Source organism: Alosa pseudoharengus, unplaced genomic scaffold (assembly GCF_046254945.1).
Source record: "Alosa pseudoharengus isolate Yale_2024_CS ecotype anadromous, Long Island Sound unplaced genomic scaffold, YU_APseudo_1.1 YU_APseudo_1.1_scf_1, whole genome shotgun sequence".
Taxonomy (NCBI): domain Eukaryota; kingdom Metazoa; phylum Chordata; class Actinopteri; order Clupeiformes; family Clupeidae; genus Alosa; species Alosa pseudoharengus.
The window spans coordinates 32,525,211-32,543,788 of record NW_027468564.1 but is presented as its reverse complement, the minus strand read 5'-3'; the positions used below and the strand labels follow the sequence as shown (position 1 = coordinate 32,543,788).

The window sequence follows — 18,578 nt, the reverse complement described above, 5'->3', positions numbered from 1 at the left end:
ACTCTTTGTTCATTATGCTTGTACCATGCACATTCTGTTTCTTCATCATGGCTGTGCACCATGTGTACAGTATTTGTAGAAATCTGTTTATTCTTCCAATAGCTTGTTTTCTTAATTAGTTGTTTATTCTTACAATAGCGTATTGTCTTACTTAGTTGTTTATTCTTACAATAGTGTATTGTCTTAATTAGCTGTTCATTCTTCCAATAGCTTATTGTCTTAATTAGTTGTTTATTCTTACAATATCATATTGTCTTACTTAGTTGTTTATTCTTACAATAGCATATTGTCTTAATTAGTTGATTAATTGACATCTCACCCTTCACTCACTACCTTACTTGGGTCTGCTTACTTGAGTATGTGCATGTAAAATTATCGTGTAATAGATTTCCAAAATATCCCTTTTGTGAACATCTACAAAAATGTAAAAATATATATGAGGATGTACCTTTTTGAATTTCGTTTTCATCAGTAGTACCCCACTACATTAAGGTATTATTGGATGAATGACAGCTGTTTGCAGTTTTAAATATTGTCTGTTACTGTAAAATAGTGTATTTTAGTGTTAGTGTTTTGGCGCCCCCTGGTGAGCTTCTAGTGCCCTTGTTGGAAAAAGAAGCTGACGAACAGTTGGTCTATGCAAGTACCAGCAAAAAAGGAAATAAACTGTATACAATAAACAATTAAGGCAACAGTTGGCTTTTAATTGCAAATTTAAATAAACTATTCAAGGCCCACATTTAAGCTTAAAACATTCATGTTTTTTTATCCCTTTGAAACAGATATGTGGTGTTTTCCTGAATTCAACTCTTTACTATTACAATTTTACAAGTAGGCCTAACTCCTCTCTAAGTTAATTTTCCTAAAGCAGCCAGAATTAAATTCAAATTTCTCACTCTGGCCTAAAGGACACTTACTGATCTGTGCCCTGCTATTTAATTATGTTTATTTTCATTATCAATTTGATATTGTATTGATATTATTGTTAGTTTTACTATTTTGCTTATAGGTTTACCAACTTTAAAAATAGCCTATATAATGATAATTTTAACTATCATAATTTTCATATTATGTAAGTCGCTTTGGTCAAAAGCGTCTGCTAAATACAATACCATAACCATAACAATAACCATAATCACCCATATGTGAGTGTGAAACATAGAATTAGGTTCAGCAGAATGTTTCACTACCATATATATCTTTTTAATATTACTTTCTACATCAGATTCGTGGACCTTTACGTTTAAATGGACTCGTTATGGCAGATAAGACCGTAACGTTAGTCCACTCTCTTGATGCTCAATCAATGATGAAAACCTGTAACCTCCTACCGATAGAGGGCGCGTTGTTAGTTTAGTGACTGGGTGACGTGTAAGTTCTTACAGTACCAGGAAGTGAACGGGACAGTTGGCTAACAAGCTACCGTAGTCAGAAACCGTCAAGAGTTTTCAGAAATTTACCAGGATAACTGTAAGATAATAAAACAAAGTTGTATACTGTGGGAAGAAGGAACGTACAAGGGCAGAGTCGTGTGGCAAAATCACGACCATGGTACTGCTGCGAGATTTATACATGCCACTTATTGCCGTCATAGCACTGGTATCTTTTTGCGACGCAAGAATACACCAACTTACTCTAAAGGTAGGTAACATTACAGAAACGGTGATCAACTATGATCCTAACCGACCTTACATATTGCACTGACACTTACTGTCAGAAGGACAGACGGGTGTTCAGGTGTAACCGACGGTCGGACACGTATTGAAAACAAGCTGTTGTGAAATAGATGATGATTAGCATCTTAACTTAGCCAATAGCCACCTAGCTAGCTTGGTAATTAGCTAGTTATGAATAAGTTATACGAGCAACGCAAACCCAGTTAACAATCGATAAGTTAGCCTAGTTAGCTTTTCAGCTAACCTTGACATGCTGGTGGAGAGCACAACATAGTTTGCAAACTCAGAAGACGTGGTAGCAATGTAGCAGGAGACCAACCAAGTCAAGTAAAGTTGTTTGACAGTTGTGATTGTGGCAGAATTTGGTCACATGTCAGGCATGATGCTCCACAAATGTGAAATTCGACTAGCCGACTCTTTGGTAATCCGAACCTTAGTGCTAAGGTATCGTAATATTAGGTTAATACAGCTCCACCAAAATAATTGAACTGAAAGACTTCATGACTGGCGTTTCTGTTTCATCTGACCAGCAGCACTAACTTTGCCAACTGTCATTGAACTGTTAATGGTGCTAAACTTTGCAGAATTGCAGTGTTGATGCTATTGAAAATAATAAATAAATAAAAAGCTCTTTTGAGATCAGAGAGATGAGAAGGGTAAGCGAGTTTTGCTGTCCAAATATTTTGAGTAAGTTATCGGTAGGTCTACCGCTGCAGTAGGTAACGTTAAGCTAACTTACAGTAGGCCTAGCTGTTAAAAATAAGGCGTTCGAACCTGTGAGGTTTGTGCAAACTGTTGCAGAACGTTTTTTGCAGCCTGGAAGACGTTATCTCTTTCTTCAAAAGCTTTACCAAAGACCAATCTGCATTTGTATTTGTATCAGTGCACCCGATATTAGATCGATATTCACCAATGTTATCTGTCTGTATATGCGTGTCACCAGTTCGGGGAGTCATTGTTCAAGCTCATCCATGCTTACTGTTGGTTTCAATTCTTAGCAATATTACCCAACTTACCTACATTTGAATCGCCCTTTATCTTTCATCATAGCCTTGTTCTAGCTCTTGTCTTTCTTGTTTCTCACTGTTACAAGTATTTTGTGTGAAAGCTGTGGTCCTCCCAAAATAATCACTTTGAAGGAAGTGGTTTGGGCTCATTTAGAAATAAGCCACCCGTTAACTTCCCCCCATTTCTATCTCTTTTCAGAATTAAACGCGTTCCATCATCCACCTCAAATAACAAGCCACCCGTTAATTCCCCCCCATTTCTATCTCTTTTCAGAATGAAACGCGTTCCATCATCCACCTTAACACATTTGGTTTCAATGCCAACGGCACTCTGGAGTTCCAGCTAGTGTCTCTCCGGCTGTCACCAGCTCACCTGAAGGCTTCAACTACATTCGTAAGTCTGTGTGTGTGTGTGTGTGTGTGTGTGTGTGTGTGTGTGTGTGTGTGTGTCTGTGTGTGTGTGTGTGTGTGTGTGTGTGTGTGAACGAGGCAGTGCTGCGGATTAGGTGGCAGATAGTAATAACTACCGTGAGCTATTTCCCCAATGTGTTGAGCCCTGCCAGAGAGTGTGTGTGTGTGTGTATGTGTGTATGTGTTATAAGGAATAAGGAATAGTGGGTCAGCACCGCGAGCGAGTGGAGTTTGTTTGTTTGTTTGTTTATTTGTTTGTTTTGCTCAAAGTGTATGTTTGATTGTCACGTGTAGTAGTTGTAAACTATAGTTTTGTTTCTGGTGTTTGTGTGCGTACGTACATGCTGTATATCATAGTAACACCTATCCTCCTTTCTTCCTAGCAGATTGGATTCAGCCTGGCCAAATCACGAGTGAATGGTGTCCTCGCATACAATGTGAGTATAGCCTTTTCTCCGTGGAAATAAAGTTCAGTGCCTATGTTTCTTTAGTGTAAATCTATGGTATGTGTATGTGTGTATAGAGGAAGAATAAGAGCTGTCAGATGTGTGTGTGTGTGTGCGTGCGCGTGCGTGCACAGGGAGAGGATGGGGGGAGAGAGAGAGCGAGACAGAGACAGATAGACATTGAACTGTGTGTGCGTGTGTGTGCGTGTGTGCGCGTACGTGCGCGCACAGGGAGAAGGGGGGGAGAGAGACAGAGACAGATAGACAATGTAACTGTGTGTGTGTGTGTGTGTGTGTGTGTGTGTGTGTGTGTGTGTGTGTGTGTGTGGCACGCGCGCAGGGAGAAGAAGCAGAGTCATGTGTGCCACAGGAGAAGACGAACACAGCAGAACCTCTTGCCGTCTTCGCCATCCACACCAACGACCCGCCGAGGTAAGAGTGTGTGTGTGTGTGTGTATGTGTGTGTGTGATGTGTATGGTTGCATAGCAGTGTGTGTCTCTTTGCAGGTTCAACGCAACGCAGGTTAAACATGCATGCAAATGTAAATAGATTGTTTTTCTTTGTCCCTGGAAAAACTGGACAGCAGTACAATCTAAATAATGAGACCAACTCTGTTTATTAATTTATTACCATGAGCAAGATCGTAAGCAAACACATCAGTGAGGCAGCTCAGTTCTCCACCACACTTTGGCATGAGCTCATGTACAAGACACACTGCTCACTTCACACATTTGTGTGCTTCTGTGTTGAAAATGTGGAGCCTGCACAAAACATAGTTATTGTGTGTGTTTGTGTATCAGAATCAGCTTTATTGGCCAGGTTTACGTAAACAAACAAGGAATTTGACTCCGGTTAATATTTGCTCTCAAAGTACAACACTCACTTAACATATAAGAAATAAAAATAAAAAAAACATAAAAAGAATAAAAAACAGAACAGTAAGAATAGAATGAAGGGTAGTAGAATATGGCTATGTATAAGAATAAATACAGTGTGTGTGTGTGTTCTCAGAGTGGAGCTGAAGCTTTCTGGTGAGGGGCTGGACAGTGTTCTGATGGCCTTCATCGAGAACGAGAAACATGGAGACTCCACTAAAGATACTGGTGAGACACTCCCGCACACTCAATCATGCTCTCTCTCTCTCTCTCTCTCTCTCTCTCTCCCTTTCTCCCTGTCTACTACTCTTTCTATCTGTCTCTCTTTCTCGCCCTCCCTCCCCCCTCTCTCTATCTCTCTCTTTCTCGCCCTCCCTCCCCCCTCTCTCTATCTCTCTCTCTCTCTCTCTCTCTCTCTCTCTCCCTCCCTTTCTCCCTGTCTACTACTCTTTCTATCTGTCTCTCTTTCTCGCCCTCCCTCCCCCCCTCTCTCTATCTCTCTCTCTCTCCCTCTCTCTCTCTCGCATACACCAAGCAGGGCCTGCTAAAAGGATGTCTTTTTGAGTCAATATATCACAACAAGGTATAAGGGCAGCTTATAACAGGGCAGTACAAGTGCACTCGAACCCGTGTCCATTTGTACTATGGGGCGCTGTAGCCAGTTGTGCCACTGCTCTCCACGTACGAGTCAGTCTCACTCACATGATTGGTCACTCTGTGTGTCACTCAGGAACCAGGAAGAAGAGGGAAGGAGTAAAACCTGGGGAGGAGCCCAACCCGGTCGTCGCCGTAGTGACCAAGCCTGCTGGTGAGCCTGCAGGCCAGTTGGAGCTTGTCTGTGTCTTATTTTGCTTTTCAGTTCTGTTCAGCTCATTCGTCCTTTAATGCGTGCACATATTTTAGCTTTGGAAAACAGTGTTAACTGTAACGCACGTGTAGGCCAGTAAAGCTTCCTTGAATTGAATTGAATTGAATTGCGTCCCAGACAAAGCTGCTGACCAGAAGGACGGTGACAAGAAGAAGGCACCGGATGTGCCAGCTGTTCCTGGGAAGGAAGGAAAAGAGGAAAGGACGCCTCAAGACATACAGGTAGGTGTGTGTGTCTGTGTGTGTGTCTGTGTGTGTGTGTCTGTGTGTGTGTGTGTGTGGTGTGTGTGTGTGTGTCTGTCTGTGTCTGTGTGTGTCTGTGTGTCTGTGTCTGTGTGTGTGTCTGTGTGTGTGTGTGTGTGTGTGTCTGTGTGTGTGTGTGTGTGTGTCTGTGTGTGTGTGTGTGTGTGTCTGTGTGTGTGTGTGTGTGTGTGGTGTCTGTGTCTGTTTGCAGGTGTTTTTTGGGTGGTAAGTGTATTATGGTTTTGTGTTTGTTTAGTTTCGGTGAATGGGTGGTTTGGGGTGTGTATGTTTGTACGTATGGTATGGTGTGGTGTGTGTGTCAGTAGCGTGTGTGTATGTGTGTCAGTAGCATGTGTGGTGTGTGTGTCAGTAGCGTGTGTGTACACACACACACATGCTACTGACACACACACCACACATACACATGTGTGTCAGTAGCATGTGTGGTGTGTGTGTGTGTGTGTCAGTAGCATATGTGGTGTGTGTGTCAGTAGCAAGTGTGTATGTGTGTCGGTAGCATGTGTGGTGTATGTGTGTGTGTGTGTCAGTTGCATGTGTGGTGTGTGTGACAGTTGCATGTGTGGTGTGTGTGTGTGACAGTAGCATGTGTGGTGTGTGTGTGTGTGTGTGTGTGTGTGTGTGTGTGTGTGTGTGTCAGTTGCATGTGTGGTGTGTGTGGTGTGTGTGACAGTAGCATGTGTGGTGTGCCTAACACGTGTGTGTCTGCTGTCTGCAGCTGAAAGACTTGACCAAAGCCATCACCATCACCCTGTCCAAAAATGGAGATGACTACAGCTTCAGCGTAAGCACACACACGCACACACCCCTATCTGCATACCACTGATTTAAATACAGTTTTGTTTTTATAAAGCCTGCTACATGGATGCCATACACCATGCCCTATACTTGGTGTAGTAGATGCTATTTGTGGTAGATATCTATAGCTGTCATCTACATCTCTCTCTCTCTCTCTCTCTCTCTCTCTCTCTCTCTGTCTCTCTGTCTGTCCCCTTCTCGCTCTCTCTCTCTCTCTCTCTCTGTCCCCTTCTCTCTCTCTCTCTCTCTCTCTCTCTCTCTCTCTCTCTCTGTCTCCTTCCCTCTCTCTCTGTCTCCCCACAGTTCAACATGACGTTTGGTGCCTTGGCTGAGGGCCTGTACAACCTTAACTTCCACAACTGTTACAACCGGCTCCCTGCCAACCCACTGCCATACACCCTCAGCGTAAGCTCAGCTCTGTGTGTGTGTGTGTGTGTGTGTGTGTGTCTGTGTGTGTGTGTGTGTGTGTATGTGTGTGAGCCTGTGTAAATCTAGGAACCTTCAGCGTAAGCACAACTCTGTGTGTTTGTGTGAATGGGTGAGAACTTCTATGTGCGTATGTGTGTGTTTGCGCCAGGGGGGTCTGGATTTGGGGGCTTAGCTTCAGCCAATTAGCATGGCATTTGGTTACATGGTTGCAACTTCCAGCACCAGTTTGCTGATTGGCAGATGACAGCTCATGCACGAGTTAAGTGTTGGGCAGGAGCGTCCTTGCGCGTCCATGTTGGTTTGCATTTCTGGAAGACGACAAATAAAACAACTGCCTACTTGGATTAAATTACAGATACTTGAGTTAATGCCTACATGATTTAGGCTGTATTATACCAGCTTTATGATAAATAAAAGCAAAAAAGTAAATGTTTTCATGTTACTATATTATTTGCATTATTTGTAGGTTGACAAGATAATAGACTACGACAATACATTTTAGCAGATGCGTAGCAATGACCTAAATCCAATGATTAGCCTACTCACTCTGTTTTATTGGCTATTTTAAAATGCACAGGCTGTAGTTCCTACCTGTAGTCATTGACAATGCAGCGCTGGGGTCATGTAACCTATGTCTCCCCTTGATTTAAAATGAAATAAATTTCTATGACATTTGATCATATCGCAATCGCAATTTCTGTCAGAAAAATCACAATTGGATATTTTTCCCAAATCGTGCAGCGTGTGTGTGCGTGTGTGTGTGTGCGTGTGCGTGCGTGTGTGAATGAATGAATCTGGGAACCGTCAGTATAAACTGCTCTGAAAGATCCCAGAATTCCAGGGATGGGAATGTGGTGAGTTGGGAACTTTTCGTGTGTGTGTGTGTGTTTCTGAGCATCTGATAAGTGTGTGTGTGTGTGTGTGTGTGTTTCTGATTCTGAGCATCTGATAAGTGTGTGTGTGTGTGTGTGCCCCTCAGGTGAAGATCGTTGAGAAGAACTTGGGTGGTTTCTTGTCGGCGGCTGAGATCCCGCTGCCCCGCCTCTACATCAGCATGGCTGCAGTGTTCTTCACCGCGGCACTCATCTGGGTCTACACGCTCATGAAGCACAGGTACACACACATACACACACACACACACACACACACACACACACACACACACACACACACACACACACACACACACACACACTCATCTGGGTCTACACGCTCATGAAGCACAGGTACACACACACACACACACACACACACACACACACACACACACACACACACACACACACACACACACACACACACACACACACACACTCATCTGGGTCTACACGCTCATGAAGCACAGGTACACACACACACACACACACACACACACACACACACACACACACACACACACACACACACACTCATCTGGGTCTACACGCTCATGAAGCACAGGTACACACACACACACACACACACACACACTCATCTGGGTCTACACGCTCATGAAGCACAGGTACACACACACACACACACACACACACACACACACTCATCTGGGTCTACACACTCATGAAGCACAGGTACACACACACACACACACACACACACTCATCTGGGTCTACACACTCATGAAGCACAGGTACACACACGCACACACTCATCTGGGTCTACACACTCATGAAGCACAGGTATACACACACACACACTCATGAAGCACAGGTACACACACACACACACTCATCTGGGTCTAAACACTCATGAAGCACAGACACACACACACACACACACACACACACACACACACACACACACACACACACACTCATCTGGGTCTACACACTCATGAAGTACAGGTACTCACACACACACTCTGGGTCTACACACTCACCAATAGGTACGCACGCCGCACGCACAGACTCATCTGGGTCTACACACTCATGAGCTCATGAAGCACCGGTGAACTCATAAAACTTCATATGAATATTTGAGGCACTTGAGAGTTGAGATTTTAAAGTCCTGTCTTGATCTGACGAAAGGCAGAATGGCTGGAATGCAGAGGCGTGTTTTTATTCAATAGGCAAAGTGATAAGAAAAAGGGAAAAGGGCTTTATCGGCTGTAACACACACACACACACACACAGACACAGACACACAGAGTGTGTTCCTCTTAAGTGAGTGCCTCAGATCTTTGGAATCCTACGGGACTGTTAGGATCCCTACACTGAAGAGCATTAGCAGCTTAGCAGCATTCCCTACAAACTTTTTTTTTACTAACCATAGTGTGTGTGTGTGTGTGTGTGTGTGTGTGTGTGTGTGTGTGTGTGTGTGTGTGTGTGTGTGTGTGTGTGTGTGTGTGTGTGTGTGTGTGTGTGTGTGTGTGTGTGTGTGTGTGTGTGTGTGTGTGTGTGTGTGTGTGTGTGTGTGTGTGTGTGTGTGTGTGTGTGTGTGGTGGTTCTGCAGGTACAGCGTGTTTAAGATCCACTGGCTCATGACGGCACTGGCTTTCACGAAGGCCATCTCTCTGGTGTTTCACAGCGTAAGTCTCTCTCTCTCTCTCTCAAACACTCACACACACACACAATGTATCAAGATGTATCTCATAATAGCAAAGGTCATGCACGACCACAGGATGGCTATAGCATAGGTCATGCACAACCACAGAATGGCTATAGCATAGGTCATGCACCATTGAATTAGGGTGTTATGTGTCCATGTTAACAGACTTTCACCTCTTTTCTGTGTTGTAGATAAACTATCACTTCATCAATACTGAGGGTCACCCCATTGAAGGCTGGGCTGTCATGTACTATATCACTCACTTGTAAGTGTGTGTGTGTCAGTGCTTTATCACTTTATTATTAAACACAATTGCTCAATTATTTTGGAAACATTATCCATGTTCTAAACTTAATGTTGTTTAAAAAATATATAAGTCAACTGAAAAAAGCAACGGTTTCATAATGTCACCTTTGGGTGAGAAAAACACAAAGTAGGTGGCTGGCAGATAGCTAATGAGTTCAGACGCATGTTTTGGTCACAAAACCTGGGTTTTTAGATTTAATAGTGCTAGTTTCACAAAAGTATTAGATGCATGTTTTGGTCACAAAACCTGGGTTTTTAGATTTAATAGTGCTAGTTTCACAAAAGTATTAGATGCATGTTTGGTCACAAAACCTGGGTTTTTAGATTTAATAGTGCTAGTTTCACAAAAGTATTAGACGCATATTTTGGTCACAAAACCTGGGTTTTTAGATTTAATAGTGCTAGTTTCACAAAAGTATTACAAAACTTAAGGGCACAAACCCTAAACTTATTTGCCATATTAGAGTTAGCTCCACCATGTTGGATAATTTTCTTCAAGTTCACTTTCATGCAACGTACGTCTGGAGTGGTTGCTTTGCAACGTTAAATGAAAAGGCTAAAGATTAGAACTATTTGTATGGGTGGAGGATGAACGAACAAAAATCTAAATAAACAATAAAAAACAATTTTGTATCTTAAAACTAAATTAGTTGGTAATGGAACTGTTGTATAAAAGCAAAATGACACTCGTGGTCATGGGGTTGGTAAAGGATATCCCAACGACTCTAGTTGCCAATTACAGTCGTGGCGACATCCTTTACCATCCCCACTCCCACTCGTGTCATATTGCTTAATAATTAACAATTATAAACATTACATGCAAATATACATATAATTACATACATGGAAACAGTTGGCATTATACACATGACACTCTTTCATTCCTTGCAAAGAAAGACTTACCTGTTAATTACTTAGTTGAGTAATTGATTGCATAGAATTGATACAGTTACTCACATGCAGCTCTAGTACGGTGTCATTTCCTTAATGTCATTACATTTGTGCTGGCGATATATGGATTTAGTACAATTTCATATAGTTTATGTCAGAAAGGTACTTTATTCATCCTGAGGAAAAATTAGGACATTAATGAATAGATCAAATAAATAAATTGCATATGAACATTCTGTGAAATGAACAGAAATGTAATTTAATTTGGCCCTTATGGAGATGGCTCTTCTGACAGGCTGAGGGGAAATGAATATATTTTTTTAGCGCAAAAAAAATAAATTAAAAAATAAAAATTTTTTCCAAATGAACCAATGTTTCAAATGATCTCAATTCACAATGTTAAATTACTGTGCAATCAGCTCTAGTACTGTTTGATATAATCCTGTTGTTGCACTTGGCCATGACGAATGATGACGGTTGGTTGCTGTTCCCCTGACAGACTGAAGGGGGCGCTGCTTTTCATCACGCTGGCTCTCATTGGCACTGGCTGGGCCTTCGTCAAGTACATCCTGTCCGACAAGGAGAAGAAGATTTTCATGATAGTCATTCCACTGCAGGTGTGTGTTTGTGTCCGTATGTATTTTTTTTAAAATTATTTAAAAAAAAAAATTCTACTGTGTATGTGTGGGTATGTATTTGGTTGTATCAGGGTTCCCACGGGTCATGAAATTTCTGGAATATCATGGAGTTTTGGAAAGTCTATTCCAGACTCATAATTTTTGGGTCAAAGTCATGGAATATCAGGGAATTTCATTGTAGCAGTTTAAAATGTACGTGCCAAAAATAATACATTAATTAAAATATAGTTCCATGCAGAATTGGAGTATATCTGGTTATTAGCCCTACTGCTTGCCTGAGTAGCCCAAATGTATTTATTGCCCATTCCCATGTATTCATCTACTGCTCTAAAGAAGTAAAAGATTCTTAAATGCTACGTGGCATTGGTTGGTATATTGCTCAGTAATTTATATGAAGTCATGGAAATTCAGGTTTTTTGTCAGGAAAAGTCATGGAACTTTACGTTTGATTTGAGAGTGGGAAACCTGTTGTATGTTTTTGTGTGTTTGGGGTTGTGGGTGGGTTACTGCATGGCCATGAGTGACTAAGCAAGCACACATGTATTCATGTGTGTGTGTGTGTGTGTGTGTGTGTGTGTGTGTTTGTGTGTGTGTGTGTTTGTGTGTGTGTGTGTGTGTGTGTGTGTGTGTGTGATGGGCAGGTTCTGGCCAACGTGGCCTACATCATCATCGAGTCAACAGAGGAAGGCTCCAGTGAGTATGCCCTGTGGAAGGAGATCCTCTTCCTGGTCGACCTCATATGCTGCGGGGCCATCCTCTTCCCAGTCGTCTGGTAAGTGTGTGTGTGTGTGTGTGTGTGTGTTTTGTGTGTAGAATATGTATTTTAGAATGGTTGGATTTGAATTTGTTCATAGCAAGACTGTGTGTGTGTGTGTGTGTGTGTATTTCCTTGCATACATGGCTGTGAAACAAGTGCATTGGAGTTTTGCGCTACATCTTTTATCTTTCACATTTGTGTTTTTCCTTCCTTCCCTCACTTCCTCCGTTGTTTCTTTCTTCCTTTTCCGTTCTTCCTTTCATTCTCTCATCCTTCCGTTCTCCCATCCTTCCGTTCTCCCATCCTTCCGTTCTCCCATCCTTCCGTTCTCCCATCCTTCCATTCTCCCATCCTTCTCTCTACTCAGGTCCATCCGTCACCTCCAGGAGGCCTCCACCACTGATGGCAAAGGTGAGACGCACTCAAACCGCCAACAGCTTTTACACCAAAACACCCAACAGGACCTCTCAAACAACAACGCCAGAGCCTAGTTTTAACTAATAGACTCTGACATGCCTTGGCATTGGTGAACTAATTGACTCTGAAATGCCTTGGCATTGGTGAACTAATTGACTCTGACATGCCTTGGCATTGGTGAACTAATTGACTCTGACATGCCTTGGCATTGGTGAACTAATTGACTCTGACAAATAGACTCTGACATGCCTTGGCATTGGATAACTAATAGACTCTGACATGCCTTGGCATTGGTTAACTAATAGACTCTGACATACCTTGGCATTGGTTAACTAATAGACTCTGACATACCTTGGCATTGGTAAAATAATTGACTCTGACATGCCTTGGCATTGGTTAACTAATAGACTCTTACATGCCTTGGCATTGGTTAACTAATTGACTCAGCCAACAGCTTTTACACCAAAACACCCAACAGGACCTCTCAGACAACAAAGCCAGGTCCCCTGGCATTAGTTAACTAATTGACTCCGACATGCCTTGCCATTGGTTAACTAATTGACTCAGGGATTCCCTGGCATTAGTTAACTAATAGAATCAGAGATCCCCTCACACTGGCATTAGTTACTTAATTGACTCAAGTACTCGACTACGGCTATCGTATGTTCAATTGACATATGATGCAAAAATCTACATGTTGACACTCTGCCTCTCTCGCTTGGCAATGGTGAGAACAACTCACACCGCCAGCAGCTTCTACACAAAAAACACCCAACATGACAACACACTTGCAGAGAGAAGCCAGCACAGATCCTCAGGCACTAGTTAACTAAATGACTCAGAGGCCCAATTTACCTAAATGACTCTATGAGATCCTCTGGCACTAGGTATCTAAACGACTCTGAGATCCCCAGGCACAAGTTAGAGGAACACGCCGACTTTTTGGGACTTTAGCTTATTCACCGTATTCCTCAGAGTTCGATAAGTCCATACAAACCCTTCTCATCCGAGTGCGTGTAGTTACTCGGTCTGACACACCCATTGCTCAATACAAGAGTGTTGTATTGTGTTGTATTGAACGATCTGCCTCTCTCTTTTTTATGGGTGCTGTAATGGATATGAGTGAATGGGAATGATTACTGGTTCAATAGACAAATGTTTTAAATTTCTCTCTCTCTCTATCTCTCTCTCTCTCTCTCCTTCTAGCTGCCATGAACCTTGAGAAGTTGAAGCTCTTCAGGCATTACTATGTCATGGTGAGGACAGTGCCACCCTCAGTTCCTTCTGCACATCACACCTCTATAAGATTACACAAACAACATTGTGGATGATTATTAATCTCTGTCTCTCTCCCTCTCTTTCTTTCTCTCTCTGAATATCTAAATGTCTGCCTGTTTTCTCTCTTTCTGAATCTATTTATCCATCTATCTGTCTGTTTCTCTATCCCTCCTTCCCTCTCTCCCCCTCTCAGATTGTGTGTTATATCTACTTCACGCGGATCATCGCCATTCTGCTGAAGGTGACCGTGCCGTTCCAGTGGCAGTGGTGCTACGAGGTGAGTTCAGTCCAGACCCAGCAGCCATTTTGTCTCGCTCAGCAGTGGCATGGCGGCTTTGAGTTTAGTGTGTATGTTGAGTGTGTGTGTGTGTGTGTACATTTGTGCGTGTGAATTGCAGCAAGTTTTGATTTTTTTTTTTTGGATCTCATGATTCTTCCTGTTTCCATCTCGATCTCCCTCTGTCTGCAATCTCGCCGTCTCTTTTTTCTCTTTTATATCATTACATCATCTACCCTTCTCACCCTTCTTTTTCTTTCATATTTCTCTCTCTCTCTCTCTCTCTCTCTCTCTCTCTCTCTCTCTCTCTCTCTCTGTAGTTCCTGGTGGAGGTGTCCACCCTGATCTTCTTCGTGCTGACGGGCTTCAAGTTCCGACCGGCCTCCAACAACCCTTACCTGCAGCTCCCACAGGATGAGGAGGACATGGAGATGGACGAAGTGTGAGTGTGTGTGTGCGTGTGTGTGAATGTGAGAGTGTGTGTGTGTGAGAGTGTGTGTGTGTGTTTGTGTGTGTGTGTGAGAGTGTGTGTGTGAGAGTGTTTGGTGTGTGTGTGTGTGTGTGTGTGAGAGTGTGTGTGTGAGTGTGTGTGTGTGTGTGTGAGTGTGCGTGTGAGTGTGTGTGTGTGTGAGTGTGTGTGTGTGTGTGTGTGAGTGTGTGTGTGTGTGTGTGTGTGTGAGTGTGTGTGTGTGTGTGAGTGTGTGTGTGTGTGTGAGTGTGTGTGTGTGTGTGTGTGTGTGAGAGTGTGTGTGTGTGTGTGTGTGTGTGTGTGTGTGTGTGTGTGTGTGTGTGTGAGAGAGTGTGTGTGTGTGGCTGTGTGTGTGTGGCTGTGTGTGTGTGAGTGTGTGTGTGTGTGAGTGTGTGTGAGAGAGTGTGTGTGTGTGGCTGTGTGTGCTCGTGTTAATGTCTGTGAGAATATCTGTGTGGGTTTTACTGTATGCCGGGCTCTAAATTAGCACCTGCCAAGCGCCAATGGCGAGTATATTTTTGTATTGGGGGCTGAATCATGGCAGGTACTGCGCCAGTTTGGCGTGTGGAAAACGCCTGGTTATCAACTGCACAAATAGGCCACTTCAGTCTGCCACGTTTTGAAGTCAGTCTGTCTTGAATTTCCCCTTGAGGATCCCCGAGCGCCACTGTTGTAGCAGGCAGCTCACTGCGTCGGGATTAGTGTGTGCTTCACCTCACTGTGTGTTCACTGTATGCTGAGAGATCAAAAGATTATATATACTTACTTAATAAAGTATCTATCTATGTTAAATTGGCTTGCCATATCAACTCCGCTTTGCATCGGTGTTCTGTTCGCCCAATGTTGACCTGGCTACTTGCCAAAACGAGAAAATGAGAAAACAACTAGATCGCCACACAAATACAACTTGAAAGTTTCAGATGCTCCATAGAAACGTAGCCTATTACTTGCTTACTTTCACTTTCAATGATCGTGAACAAACTACTCACGGAATGATATAAAAGACGGGATTCACAACTCAAAACCCATTGCCACTGTCATATTTGATATTTTTGCAGTGGTCATTAAAGCAAAGATCCTTGATTACTGGCCAAGATGGAGCAGTGCAATTCGTTCACTCCGCTTCAACAATTTCTAATTATAGAAAATGATTGGACCTCCAGGAAGGCCCGTTCATTTGAATGGAACTCGCACCGGAACTTGTGAACTTCTGAAGCTTTCTAAAAAAAGCTGTATAAAATTTATAATTATAGGCTACAAAATTATTGGACCTCCGGGAAGGCCCGTTCATAATTGTATAATTGGCTAATGATAGGCTACTTTCAAAATAGTTATGTATCATTGTTTAGTTTTGGCCAGTGAAAAATATGTCTGGCCAGTAATCTACCAGCCACATTGGCTAGCAGGTCAAAAAGTTAATTTCGACCCCTGACTATGTGTGTGTGTGTGTGTGTGTGTGTGTGTGTGTTTAGCGTACCTGTCGTAGTCTCTTTATCAATAGTTTTATTTTTCTCCTTCTCTCTCCAGTTTGACAGAATCCGGCGCGCTCGAGGGCATCACCAAAGTGAAGAAGACGTCCAACGCTCGCGAGCGACAGAGAGAAGCCACCTTATGAGAGCCGCGTACGCCGCTCCTGGGTCCCGTTTAAGCCCCGCCCACAGGCGCACAGGGGGAGGAGTCTGGACTCTTGTACCCGCGCCCCCCCCCCAACCCCATCCTTGTGACCATTCCTGCTGACGGTCATCCCCATGGCAGCCGTCATGGCCAACCGCAGCGTCGCTATGCAACAACAACAACAACAACAACAACAACAACAACAACAACAACAACAACTACTACTAACGAGACGTAAAGAGCAGAACAGTGAAAAGATCGACGGAGTTAATGATAAACGAGCAGGGTGCAAGCGTCTTCGTTTTGGGTCCCTTCTCCCTATAGCTTTGAGACACAGTTATACTAGCCTTTCACACGACCCACCCCACCCCCACCCACTTTGTGATGGCTTGCAGTGGTTCATTCCAGAGACTGTGCTCCCCCTTAAAACCTTATGAATGGTATGGACCAAGGTGGAGATGGACTTGTGGTGGTGTTTTTTCTCTCTTTCATATTTTTTCTGTTTTGTTTATTTTTATTATTATTTTTTTATTTATTTCTGTCTTTTTTTTTTTTAGTCTCATAGCATTTCACCCGTTTATCTTTGTTTCTCTTCTCCCTTCTCTTCCTTTCTCCTCACTGTCTTCATGCACATTCTCTTTTCTTCTCTCTTCTTTCTCTCTATAGTTTATCTCTTCTTTATATACTTTTCTCTCTCTCTTTTCTTTACCTACCTTTCTCTCAGGGAAGGGGAGAGATGTTGAGATTCCAAAGATGTGACATTTTAAACAATCATTTGGCTTGTATAATTTTATTCAAGAAATCGTTCTAACAAAATAATTGTTATTTAAGTGGTACATTTTCTTTTTTGTAATTTGATGTGCTGCAGTTGTGTTTTAATAACAAGATATATATATTTTTTTTTTGTTGAGTTGTTGTGTTTGATTATGGGGCTAATTATTATCTGTGCCCGCAAATACCTGCTCGGTTGAAAGATGACCGTGGCTTTGTAAACTGCCCCTCCCCCTCCCCCTCCAGTTACAAATCGAGACGAGACAGGCTAAACATCTGAGGACTTTTACCATCAGTGTTGTGCAAATACTTATTCTTCTAAATACATTCAGGTGTTTGCGTATGTACGTACGTGCGGATGTGCGTGTGTGTGTGTTCTGTGAGTGTGCGTGTGTGTGTGTGTTCTGTGAGTGTGCGTGTGTGTGTTCTGTGAGTGTGCGTGTCTGTGTGTGTGTGTCTGTGTGTGTTCACACATGCGCATGCGTCGCTTCTGTCGACTCTACGAGCAGTTATAACATGCCGGTCCTATATTGTCTTGGTTCAGTGTGCCTACTGGCCCAAGGAGTTAGCTTGTGTGATGCAGTAGCCTATTTGTGTGGCTTTTTTTGTTTGATTTATGGATTGTTTTTTTGTTTTGTTTTTTTTTTCCTGCTTTTGCTTTCCCCCTCTGGCAGTAATTTTGAAAGATTGAAAAAAAAAAAAAATAGAACTAGACCGACCCAACCAAGTTTCATAATAAAGCGTCGAGAAAAATGGCGCTCACAGCCTATGGAGCTACCTTTTATTTTACGAGACCCAATTCAGTGGACTTTGATTACTTAAACTGGACAAGGGTCTAAGCGTTTCCATGGTTTCCTTAATCAACTGTTCTGTAGATCTGCATACTGTAAGAAACTGGGCAAGCGTCTTGAGGGTGCAGACGTGTCCGGTTCGTGCCCTACAACAGGACCGTCCTAGTTTTGGAACTACGACTTCATATCAGAGGTCAGATAAATGAGGACTTGACTCACTCTGGCCAAGATTATCACCAACCCCCCCATGACCTTTATTTTGCCTTGCTGTCAGAAGGTTGACACAGTGATGTCTCTACTTGTCTTTGAAAATAAAAGAATTGAACGTGTTTCGGTGGTTCTTTGGTGTGTGTAAAAATAGTGCCTTATTTCTGGCAAATACTGTATGGATGTCATTTATAAGAGGTTTTGACTGTGTTGATGGATATGATGTGTCTATTGCTATAGGGCCTATAGGCCCTACGTGACTAACCACATGTTTCAGAACATCTGCGGCACTTGTGGGTTATATGTTTAATCTGTCATAGCTATTCAGTTAAAACTAGCGTTTCAGCATAATAGCCTTTTTGGGGGGCAAGTGTTTTGAAATGAACAGTTTGTAAATTAGCAGGCAGCTAATTTTGGGGGAAAAAAACTTTGAAAGATTGCACCAAGGTCATCCCTCACAGTGACTGGCATAAAGAGCCTTTAAACCTCATACATTTGTTTCTTGTCGCCCCAAATCAACTCTACGAGCAAAGTATTTCCCCATCGATAAATAAAAAATAGCCTACTAATAAAGTAGGTTTCTTTGTGAACAAAAAACGATTAACATATTTTTTTCCATTCATAGCAAAATGTGCACTGTCATAGTGAATACTGCTGTAACGCTGTTTATAGCCTAACCAAGGCGAGGGTGGCACCGGCGCGTAACTCAATATTGCGTCCAACGTGACCAACTTCGCCGTTAGCCTACGTCCGGTCGGTCGGTCCCTCTGTGGAACCGTTATCTCGACGTCAGACTGTCAGAACGAGGAACGAATTCATTAGGTCAGGAGACCATCGGATTCCTGAA

The 18,578-nt window shown here is 42.8% G+C and overlaps 2 protein-coding genes across 4 annotated transcripts in view; both read left to right on the top strand.

Annotated features, from left to right (window-relative positions):
• The first annotated feature begins 1,395 nt into the window (after positions 1–1,395).
• On the top strand, positions 1,396–17,853 carry gpr108 (G protein-coupled receptor 108). Of its 2 annotated transcripts, none has more exons than XM_076287130.1 (19): positions 1,396–1,641; positions 2,958–3,077; positions 3,481–3,531; positions 3,881–3,972; positions 4,553–4,644; positions 5,147–5,224; positions 5,402–5,505; positions 6,263–6,328; positions 6,646–6,747; positions 7,751–7,884; positions 9,220–9,295; positions 9,507–9,580; positions 11,012–11,129; positions 11,792–11,922; positions 12,275–12,318; positions 13,531–13,580; positions 13,796–13,879; positions 14,200–14,321; positions 15,876–17,853. In XM_076287130.1, the coding sequence occupies exons 1-19, from the start codon at positions 1,549–1,551 to the stop codon at positions 15,961–15,963; spliced, it is 1,719 nt and encodes a 572-aa protein (XP_076143245.1). In that variant the 5' UTR covers positions 1,396–1,548; the 3' UTR covers positions 15,964–17,853. The 2 variants fall into 2 exon arrangements, with proteins under 2 accessions (XP_076143245.1, XP_076143237.1); XM_076287122.1 differs by having other exon boundaries at positions 3,478–3,531.
• Positions 17,854–18,525: 672 nt separating this feature from the next.
• soul5l (heme-binding protein soul5, like) overlaps positions 18,526–18,578 on the top strand; it is a 6,163-nt gene continuing 6,110 nt past the window's right edge. For both annotated transcript variants that reach the window (XM_076287395.1, XM_076287387.1), the window contains exon 1: positions 18,526–18,578. This exon is cut by the window's right edge and continues 34 nt beyond it. The gene's annotated coding sequence lies outside the window, so the exon portion shown is untranslated.